The sequence below is a fragment of the Panicum virgatum genome, chromosome 3K (assembly GCF_016808335.1).
Source record: "Panicum virgatum strain AP13 chromosome 3K, P.virgatum_v5, whole genome shotgun sequence".
NCBI classification, from domain to species: domain Eukaryota; kingdom Viridiplantae; phylum Streptophyta; class Magnoliopsida; order Poales; family Poaceae; genus Panicum; species Panicum virgatum.
In genome coordinates this window covers 52,949,891-52,961,181 of record NC_053138.1, presented here as the reverse complement: position 1 = coordinate 52,961,181, position 11,291 = coordinate 52,949,891, and the positions used below count along the sequence as shown (strand labels likewise).

The 11,291-nt window shown below is 44.5% G+C and overlaps 2 protein-coding genes across 2 annotated transcripts; one reads left to right on the top strand and one right to left on the bottom strand.

The window, feature by feature from the left end:
* The first annotated feature begins 3,392 nt into the window (after nt 1–3,392).
* On the top strand, nt 3,393–5,526 carry LOC120699572 (ureide permease 2-like). The gene is made up of 7 exons (XM_039983578.1): nt 3,393–3,773; nt 3,959–4,103; nt 4,195–4,339; nt 4,424–4,467; nt 4,548–4,672; nt 4,760–5,134; nt 5,214–5,526. The coding sequence occupies exons 1-7, from the start codon at nt 3,534–3,536 to the stop codon at nt 5,454–5,456; spliced, it is 1,317 nt and encodes a 438-aa protein (XP_039839512.1). The 5' UTR covers nt 3,393–3,533; the 3' UTR covers nt 5,457–5,526.
* On the bottom strand, nt 5,420–10,497 carry LOC120699571 (eukaryotic translation initiation factor 5B-like). Its single transcript, XM_039983577.1, has 10 exons — nt 9,201–10,497; nt 9,016–9,116; nt 8,824–8,914; nt 8,520–8,630; nt 8,366–8,431; nt 6,942–7,001; nt 6,242–6,859; nt 6,003–6,143; nt 5,792–5,918; nt 5,420–5,697 (listed from the first exon to the last, which is right to left on the bottom strand). The coding sequence occupies exons 1-10, from the start codon at nt 10,395–10,397 to the stop codon at nt 5,693–5,695; spliced, it is 2,517 nt and encodes an 838-aa protein (XP_039839511.1). The 5' UTR covers nt 10,398–10,497; the 3' UTR covers nt 5,420–5,692.
* Between the last annotated feature and the right edge of the window lie 794 nt (nt 10,498–11,291).

The window sequence follows — 11,291 nt, the reverse complement described above, 5'->3', positions numbered from 1 at the left end:
TATGCATGAGGATGTATATATAACGGGAGCCATGAAGCAACGGATATTTATGTATCGAGGGTGAGCACTGAATTTAACAGGTTGGCGTGTTTCCAATTCCAGGAGATCAAAATGTACACTTTAGCTACAGGACAATAATCCCAGGGAGGAAAATTTCAGTATTTCTAGCTTCAAGACGTTCTTCAGTCGTATGTATATATCGCCTAAAAATGACTTTCGATATTTTGTAGTTTGCACGCACGATCAGTTCAGACATGTTGCAAGCAAAGGACTTCGAAGAAGTTGGAGCGCCAACAAGAGCGATCCCAAAAATACAAGCATATCGCAGGCGAAGAAGATACAAAAGTTGGAGCCCCAAGTCCGCAACGCCGACAGATCCCCTCTAGTACGTCACAACTTCTACAGTTTCTTGCATTGTCAGCCCAGAGTCATGGTTAGTCCATGGAACTTTCCTGACACCTTCCATATATACCTACAGGAGACTGGTATCTATAAGGGTGTTTTATAGTCAGGATCATCAATATGAGGTATGGACGTAACATATATTCATCATAGAAGCAACGGAGCAAGACATATATATATATATGCAGGTCTGAGAATGCCGAATATATGAGCAGCTCGATAGTGGTGACTTGGATAGTTGTGCAAGAAAAATCTCAGTCAACATACCCCTGCTGAACTCTAAAAATTAACTGAACATCGCAGTGAGATCTGTGAAGTACATAGGCAGAGTCTTTGAGTATTTTGGAGGCAAAATCAGGGCCTAAATGACACAAGGGTCCTAGGTGCCAATTTCTTTAAGAACTAGGGAAGACCGTAACGCCACGATCTTTTATGATGCACTATACTAGTCTATACTAGTGTTTGAAAAAGATCGGTATAGGAATATCTGACGGTTCAAAGTTTAGTAGCAGTATAGTTAGTACACATGAGTAGATTGCACACCATGTCCCCAAACTTGTTTCGAGATTTCACCTAGGTCCCTAAACTCTCAAATTGTCCACCCACCCAAAACTCTGAGATCATCGTCCCTAAACTCTCAAATCGTCCACGTTAGCAAAATCACATTGCATTGAAATGGTCAATGGGAGTAATTTGTCCTGTTTTTAGGGTGCAGTTGTTTGATCTTTGAGGTAGGGGGATTTTTCAAACTCGGTCACATGTTAAGAGGGGCAAAACGGACTTTACTCACAAAGGAATGTCGTTCAAGATGGAGCTGAGGGTGGGATGCAACACGTGAAAAAAAATTGCCTCTCAATCATAACTAGATATTAAATACTGGAGTATCCTTACGAATTTTCGACAAACTGGAAAATTACCTTTGACCACCCAAGAGGTTAAATAATTTATCCGGTTTCAATAGTTGGATGGCACCGTTATCCGGTTTGTAGTTGACGGGAAGGTGTAAATTGGACTTTCCCTTTTTTTCTAAATTCTACTATTGTTAGTAGGCTCCACAACAAGTCTGCATAGCCGGAATTCTTTAAATTTCCCTCAATTGTTAGTTGCACTCACAGTTACAGGAAGGCTCATATGTCTCGGTTGAGAATTTGGAATAGTCTCGGTTTCCGAATCGGGACCCAGGTCTGGCAACCGGGACCAGTGACCAACCAAAGGGATTGCGAGGCCCGACGTGGTAGGCAATCCATTTGGTTCCGGTTGGTATTACCAACCGGTTAGTGTACTCACTATTTTACTATATGAAAGCTCAACAGCTCTTCTTATCTTCGGTCTATGTTTGACCTTATTCAGCTCTTTTTTTCAACTTCGAGATGCAACTGTGACTCGTGATGAAGCTGATTCAATGATGCCTCCAAATCCTATCTGCATACCCCCGTCATTACAAGGGAACATGTCTGCTCTAGCGAGTAGTAAGAACTGATGCAGGGTAACTTCTCAGTACCTTAAGCAGCACCAAAAGCTAAAAAGACAAAAGAAAAGAAGCTCGCCGGCCTTCTGTTCCGTTAGACCCTATATCAAGACTGCACGAGATCCAAGCAAGGCACTATATTTTGAACTAGATACCTTGGATAAGACATGAGCCAACTATTTGTAAGGAGAAACGACAATCACGGTAGATGGATTGCTTGATGACCTTGAATGACCCTGTATGAGCGAGCTAAATCAGTTTGTATTTTTATGATAAATAAATGCAACAAGTGCGTGGCACCTAGAAATAGGAGTTATATTAGGGCTGGTTAGTGGCCTGAAGTATAGTGCTCAAATAATACTCCCTCCAGTAGAGAAATAGCAGGGGTGTATATATGCAGATAGCCGCCTAGCTAGAAGCAAAATCTGCTGTTCATCCCTATTCTACATATAGGCTAGGATTGTCATCAAATTTGAGATCAATTTTTGTATGGGTTTCTTCAGTGAAAATAAATAATTTGCTGCCCATTCAATCGCCTCGTCGTTGCTTGCTGCTACACTCGTCGTGTGACGTACCCTCTTCTCCCCTGCTTGCGAGGGTGAGGTCCATTGGCGCATCCAGGGTTTCCATGTGCTGGTGGCCCTCTACTTGGTGATGCGCCTGCTGCGCCCCTCAGCTTATAGCATGCTCTGCTTCAGCTTGTCTGATCTGTCAATTTGTGCTCCTTGCTCGCCGACGGCATTGTCCAGCATGGAGATGGGTCTTTGGCGAAAACCATGCACGGCTTCTGTTTGTGCTAACAATGGGGACACCTCCAGGAGGCGTCATCTTGAAGTTCTATCCGTGCTGCTGCCTGCTGGTGCCGCTAGCTTCATTCTTGGTGTTTTCTGCATTTCACCATTCTTTTGTTTGCAGGGTGGTTGCTGCTGTGGTTTGTTTTGGGCTGGCCGTTTGTGCGGCGGTGGTGGAATTTTACTTTCTTTGTTCTGTTTAGGGCGGCAGTGGTCGCTTTCTCTTAAGTTTGTGGTGCAAGTGCCACTGCCTGAGTGGTATGCTTATAACTCCGCACTTCGGAGCTTCTTTCGTAGTTCTTTTCCTCTTAATAAAATACGTGTTAAGGGAAGTTCGCTAAAAAACATAACTCTAAATTTTACAAAGTCCAGCCGGATAAGTTGTCTTGCTTACCTAAGCAGTACAAAAACGAATATGTATATGCCTGTAATCATAATTTTTTTTGACAGTTCAACGGGAAAAACTCTTCCCCACCTGATTCATTGCATTGGAGAACAATTACAGAATTGTATCTCGGCGATTACATTGCTGAGTGGTGGGAGTTAAGGAAGAGGATAAACAGAGAACTCTAGGCGCTACATATTGGAAAACAACGTCTAGTGGTAGAATAGTACCCTGCCTGTAATCATAATCACCGACTGAACCTATTCAATCGCAGAGTCAAACATGCTTGAAACTGCTGGAGAAAATCTGGAGGACACAGACGAATATTTTATCCAATCACGGCAGCAGCATCTCCCTTCTCGGGTCAACATGCTAGCTTGACCAGAGCTGGGCGAGATCTCGCGGCAACTCATCACGCTCGCGCGGCATCTTCTGCACATATCCGAGATCTCTCGGCGTCGGTTCTTCTCCGTCGCCGTCGACCGAGATGCCCGTCACCGTCGAGGACAGGGGCGGCGCCGCCACGCTGATGGTCGCGTCCCTCTTCCTCCTGGGCACCTGGCCGGCTCTCCTGACGCTGCTGGAGCGCAGAGGCCGGCTGCCCCAGCACACCTACCTCGACTACTCCGTCACCAACCTCCTCGCCGCCGTCCTCCTCGCCGTCGCGTTTGGGCAGCCTGGGGAGAGCAGGCCTGGCTTGCCAAGCTTCTTCACTCAGCTCAGCCAGGTCAGTCTTCGTATGTTTTCAGCTTCTGAAGTCACTGCTATTTCAGCTGGCGGAACCTGAATGTTTCGAGATCGAGGGTGACCGTGTCAGATGAAGAGTGCTTTCTGATCCAGAAGCATTCAAATTTTTATTTCTGGGTCATCTTCAGAAAAATCTTTCTTTGATTCGAAATGTGATGCTGGCAGATGCAGGATAATTGGCCTTCAGTCCTAATGGCAATGGCTGGCGGCCTTTTTCTCAGTCTTGGAAATCTTGTCTCGCAGTACGCGTGGGCGTTTGCCGGTCTGTCAGTGACAAACATCATCTGCTCAAGCATGACGGTAGTCATAGGTAGGCATCTCTGAATCTTTTGTCAAGTGTGAAACTCAGCAGGCTCTTGACAACTTCTGATCTGAGCAGTTTAGAGTTCACTCATCTGCAGGGACAACAATCAACTACTTCCTTGATAGCCGCATAAATCGAGCCGAGATACTCTTCCCCGGCGTCGCGTGCTTCCTCATCGCGGTGTTCCTTGGCGCGGCCGTCCATTCTTCCAATGCCAAGGATGATGAACAGAAGCTAAGCATGTCAGGCTGCCATTTCTGAACTAAAAGCCCGTATTTTTGCTGAGAAGCGTCTCCTTGGTATCAAGAATATCTAAACATTTGCAGGAAGAATGCAGACATCGAGCTCAGCAGTGACGTTTCTGACGAAGGTAGCATTTGATCGTTTGGAAGCTCAACTTACTTGGTTCAATCATGCAGAGGTTAAGAAGAAACCTGGTTCAGTTTTCAGCAAAGTTGCTTCCTGATCCTGAAGAACCAATGGACGGCCATGAAGAAGAGTACAGCGCTTCCAATGAGCCGAAACCGGGCACTGCAGAGTTCATCATTCAGGTCGAGGGGAGACGGTCCATCAAGGTTGCTCTCTTCTAGAAAAAGAAAAAAAAAACTGAACCCTGCATCCATGCAGCATCATGCCTGACACAGTGTGAAATCCCAATTCAGGTATTTGGATCCCACAGGCTGATAGGGCTCAGCCTGGTTTTCCTCGCCGGAGCCTGCTTCTCCCTCTTCTCGCCGGCGATCAACCTGGCCACCAACGACCAGTGGCACGCCCTGAGGAAGGGTGTCCCACACCTGGTGGTCTACACCGCCTTCTTCTACTTCTCGGTGTCATGTTTCGCGCTCGGGGTGTGCCTCAATGTCTGGTTCTTGTACCACCCAATGGCCGGTGTGCCGACATCAACTGTCGGAGCATATGCCAGGGACTGGAAGGGCAGGCATTGGGCCTTACTGGCAGGAGTCCTGTGTGGGTGTGGGAACGGGTTTCAGTTCATGGGCGGCCAGGCTGCTGGGTATGCAGCTGCTGATGCAGTCCAGGTATTTTACCCATTCAGAGCTTCAGTCACTCGTTCATATTTATCTCATCAAACTTCTGATTCAACATTTGGTCTTCCAGGCGTTGCCACTTGTAAGCACATTCTGGGGCGTCATCCTCTTTGGGGAATACCGACTGTCATCAAGGAAGACATACCTGTTGCTTTCAGCCATGCTGTTGATGTTCGTCGTCGCGGTCGCTATTCTCATTGCTTCAGCAGGGCATAGGAAGGCATTTGATACCAATGCTAAATTCATTGTAACGAGTTTGCACAGCACATCCCTTGATTTCAGAAACTTCAACATATCAAGCATCTATTATTGATTTTAACATAAAGGTTTGAACAACACAAGTATAACTCTGTTCAAGTGCCTCCATGAACAAACCAAAAAAACGTATGAATATTCCAGTGTTCCAGTGTCTCAATGAACTACAGAAAACATAGAAAAGAAAGAGGGCAGCTCTAAAGGAGCAGATGCTAGAGGAATCTTCCAAGGCTTCAGAGTATCCCAAATTGCTTCTTTAGCCTGCGGATCAGCTGCCAATTTTCATCAGTCATCTCATCCTGCAGCAAAACAAATTCACATGCGTTAGATGTATACATCAAAGAGTAGAAGAGTTGTACAAGCTTACTGATAGCACCAGTACTAGCAACATACCTGATAATACTCTTCCAGGTTCCAGCACATCAATAGATTTCCTAGAGATTTGGCTGAGCAGCACGTTGTCGGCATTAAAATGGCGTCCATACAATCGGGACCTCTCCTGAGGGTTCTCCCCAATTATCTGGCAGTGGAGATGAAATTTGTTAGCATTTTTGTTTCGAGTTTTCACTTGTCATAACTACAAAATTGTATTGAATGCTCGTACCTTTATCGACACTACTCCTTTCTTGGCAGAATCAATCGGCTTTCCATTGGATGTTTCCATGGAAGATATCCTCCCAAGGCTATGAACCACGTCTGCATCTCTATCCTTGCTTGGAACAGAGACACAAATTGGGGTTCCCACCTGAAATACAAGTATTCACACATTAACTGGTAGTAATCAATTTTGCAAATTCATCATTAAGAATAAACATACTCAGAACAAAGGGCTCATCAAAGTACCTTGACAACACCTTCCAAAACTTCAACATCACAAACAATTGGATCTTTTTTATGGTAGACATGGTTTGGCAGAACCTTAAGGGTGCATGGGAACACTGCCTCAGCTGCATATTGCTTCTTCTTCTCTTCCTTCAGTTTCTTAATGTGATCAGTAAAGCTGTCAACAAGCTTGTATACCGTATGAGCCATAAAAATCTTCACCCCTGACTCAGCTGCAAGGTCAAAAGCCTCAGGCATTACTTTGACATCAAAGGCCAAGATGGCTGCATACTCTTCTTTCCTCTTCAGCATAGCAGTCGCTTTCAGGACATCCTGCTTGTGCACTGGGCCTAAGTTGCAACCACCAACAGGAATGTCCAAAGAAAGGGTCTTCAAATGCTCAATAATGGCTTCCAAGGTTCCAAGACTAGATGCTTGCACATAGACACCCTCCTTGCAAGTTTTGATCCTACTTATTTCTTCTATTGCTGTTCCATCATTACCCTCACCCCTTTCATCCTCATTGAACAGGCTGTTGGCATTACTGATTTCTTGCACTGCAGCGGCTTCAGCTTGTTCCAGATCATCCCCAGGTTTCACCACAATGAGAGCAGTGCCTGCTATAGCATGTCGCAGTCCCTAAAAAAGATAAAATAAGCAAACGAGTACTTTGGAAATTGGAGTTTTTCATAAATAAATGATAATAAAAATTAGAACTTACTCGCACTGCAATTTTTACCCCTTGGGCAGCTTTAAGCTCCTCGTGATGCTTATATACTCCCTGATTGAGAAGTCACAGGGATATGCTAGTCAGAACACCCGAAAGAATTATTCTCGATTCAGTGTAAAAACATTAAAGTCATGTTTCCTCATCCACCCAATTAAAATTCTAAGGCACATACAATAAAACATAGTTTTACTTTAAGTAACTAGGAATATTGAATATGCCAGCAAGGACTACTTAAAACACACACCTTTCATTCACAAACTTTACAAAGTTCAAATTAGGATACAGGGAAAAGCATGAATGGAAACATAGAATTCCAGATATTTGGAATCAAGTTGTGGTTTCAAACTCAGCAGTCGGTGATAACTATTAAACCACACGAAGAACGGAATCAACTTATCCGAAAAATTCCGTTATAATTAGTGATCATGTATTCATGGTAGTTAACTTACATTATATTTTTTTGAGGCCCTTTTGTTCTTTCTGTCGTGATTTTTTTTTATCGATGTATCTATGAAGTTTCAGGTTTAGGTGATGCAAATGTGTATGTCTCAGCTGCACACCAGCCTACTTAAACTACTCCCAATCAAAGAAACATAAAAACACCGATGTCTGAAAGATCTTGTAAAATTACTCCAAACAAATAAACAAACAGAATACCAGTTACAGATAGCTTGTATACACGGCTGATGAGCCAGAAATAAAGTGCTAATGTCCGCAAGTTCTTCAAATCAAAGTTCTTAAAAAACTATTTAACCTTGTTGCGAATGACAGGGGAAAACTAAATCTGTTTTAACATCAAGATATTAATCTGATGCAAGAATGAAACATGCATGAATGTGGAATATGCAAATATGCTTTAGCTAAATGTTGTGCCAACAAAGTTGTATCCTGAAGGGGTTCGCAGATGGTTATATGTCAAAAGAAAAAAATCTGAGATGTAATACCTGATCCAGCAATGATACAAACTATATCCATGATAAAAAATGAACAATGGTAACACATTGTCTCAGAGTCCTTTTAAAACATAGGATTAAAATGAGGCATCCTGACATTTGGAAGTACGAATTTATAGTAGAACAGCATTAGCAGCAAGCACAAACATGACTATTGAGTGCATATGTACCTAGATTCTAGAGTCCGTAAATTAGACTAAATTGTATATGCTAACTGTTACTGGACAAGTATTAATGCTGATGTCCAGAAGGTTTTGTAAATCTTTGCAACAAGGTACAGACTACAGACTGATATTCTAGTTCTCGATAATACATAAACAGTTGATAAGATAATAATATACAAAATATTACAACCATAGCTTTTTAAAAAAATTATTACACCCATGTATGTTACTATGTGCCGCTAACTACACCCAAAAAGATATGCATGAACAAAACAAAATGATTTCATTATTTACTCACCTTAGCTTTCAGTTCTTTCATGGGATAAGGTGTCAACAAATATCTTATGTTGGTTGTGACAGGCCCCTGCAGATGAAAATGAAAAGGTTCTGAAATCAGATGAGGCAACATTCAAGGCTGCATTTTGAATTTTTAACAATAAAGAAGAACATACCTGTTTGGTGCAAACAACTATTTGATCACCTTTACGAAGTGCACCATTAATCAGCACTACGTCAATAGTAGTTCCGAAATCTTTGTCTTCATTGACCTCCAGCACAGTACACTGACAGAAATAAACATATATGGCAACAAAATCACATTTACATCGCCTTGCAATGAATAATGATCTATGTAACAAAATCAGTTGCTGAAGTGTGATTTAAATTTTAATACAAACTCTCAAAAAATAGAAAGATGTCCATACTCATAATGCCAATCAAAAGGAAAGTTGACAGAGTAATGGCTCAAGAACAAACCTCTACATTATTGGCATATGTCAGTCTTTCCATCATTATTTTTGGCACCCACCGCACCAGCAGCAGCAGAAGGTCTGGAATGCCTTCAGCACTGGAGGATATTATGGTACAAGTTAGACAGAAAATAAAATTATAGAAATATATTGAAATAACCTAAATAAAACAATTGAGCACAGAATATAGCTAACAGACCTTACAGCGCTAGTTGGGACAATATTCACCACTCCTTTCATCCTCTTGTTTTCATAATACAGGGCGGCGTTGAAGCCATTTTCCTTAAGTTGTGTTACAACCTGTTAAATTAACAAAATTATGAAAAAAGATCAAATCAATTGATCAGTGGTAGCAAATCAATGCACAGGATGACATGTACATACCTCAGTTACCCTCCATTTGAATTCGCTTTGGACATCTTCAGATTGGCTCTTGAGCGCTTTTGCTATTGGTGCATTGGGACAAGTCTTCCACCTATACAGCCGATCAACCTTGTTCAAGGCAACAATAAACCTCACGTTGCGGTGTTTCAAAAGATCAAGGGACTCAATGGTCTGCTTCTCCAGCCCACGCGTAATATCAACAACCACTACAGCAATGTCACACAAACTTGATCCCCTCAAGCGCATGTTACTGAATGACTGGTGGCCAGGGGTGTCAATTACAAGCAAACCAGGAACCTTGATTGTGGCCTCAGCTTTCAGGGAGGACCTCTCCCTGATATTCTCAACTGGTAAGTAGGTTGCACCAATCTGCTGTGTGATTCCCTCAGCCTCTCCACCCTGAACATTGCTTCGCCGGATGCAATCAAGCAGCTTTGTTTTTCCAGCATCCACGTGCCCAAGGATACAACATATTGGTGCTCGAAGCTCCCTATCAATGCCATTGCTTGAACCATCATCCTGAAGGATAGAGACCACATCTTCCCCAATATCATCAGATAAACTCATCGAGTCAGCAATCGGAGTAGCAGAGTACACATGTTTTTCCTCTGTTCGCTCATCTTCCTCTTCTCCAAAAGGGGGAGAATCACCACACAACTGAGCATCAAATTCGCCAAAGCTCTTATTCTCCCAAGCATCATTGTCGTCGATTCCACTGCTATCTTCTGATAATGGTTGGGTAATCTGTTCCTTGCTCAATTCCAGCACATCAACAACTACTCCATCAGTATCTTCCAGGGAAGCATTGCTCTGCATGTCCTCCAATTGCTTCTCAATTACATGAGTTTCTCCCAAATTAGTTCCAGATTGATGCTTGGGCTGTGATTTTGACTTTCTCGACTCATACACGGGCCTTCTGTGCCTACCCTCACCGCTGGCGGCATCAGGGACGGCGATGCCGAGCCGCCTTCGCGCATCCTCCATCCGGCGCTTCTCCTCCCGCTCGGCCCGCTTCCGCGCCTCCTCCTGCCTCTTGCGCCGCCTCTCCTCCCGCGCCCTCCTCTCCTCCTCGGCGCGCCTCTCCGCCTCCTCCCTGGCCCTGCGCTCCTCCTCGGCGCGCCTCGCCTCCTCCTCCCGGCGCCTCTCCTCCGCGCGCCGCTCCTCCTCGCGCGCGCGCGCCAGGTGCTCTTGGATCATCCGGACGTGCTGCCTCGGCGCCGGCCTCGTGCCGCTAGCCGCCGCCTGCTTCTTCCGGCCTCCGCCAGCGCCAGCGGCGCCGCGGGACCCCGCCGCCGGTTTGTTGGGTCAGTTTAGAGGCCTAAAATATAAAATCTTGAGTGAGAATGGTTAATGTGACAAGTATAAAATCTTGAGTGAGAATGCTTAATGTGACAAATCTGTTGACCCAACAGCGCTCTCACGTCGACGTCGTCCTTGCAAAAATGGGCCACAACACAAGGTGACAAGCCGACCGGAGTGAATTTTGTTAGCCCACCCATCTTATTATTATGGGTCATTTTTTTTATTTGCTCGAGTGAGCGTAACTGTACAAATTTCTTCCATCTCCACTCGCCTTCATCCTGTGTCGTCTTCCTCCTCGCCTCCCCACATCCCGCCCCCATCCCTATCCCCGCTATCCGTCTCGCCGGCTTCATTTCCAACGCCGGCGAGCACTGCCCTCCTTTCTCCTCCTCTCCATTCGGCTTCCGTCTGCCTACATCCAACTCCGCCCACAGCTCACCCCGCCGCCGACTCCGCCCACCGGAGATCCTCCACCACCCGGCCGGCGGCGCCATCCCTCCACCCGTGCCTGGCGGCGACTCGCCGCCGGCCGATCCACTCACAACCCGCCGGCAATGGAGTACTCGTTGGTGATGGAGATGATTCTGTTATTTTTTCTTTTTCATGCTACTTCCTTCTACTCCCTCCGTTCCAAAATGTAGGTTGTTTTGACTTTTTTAGATTAATATATTTTGTTATGTATCTAGACATATATTATATCTAGATGCATAGCAAACACTATGAATTTAAAAAAGCCAAAACGACCTATATTTTGTAACGTAGGGAGTATTTGTGAAGCTACATACCTTT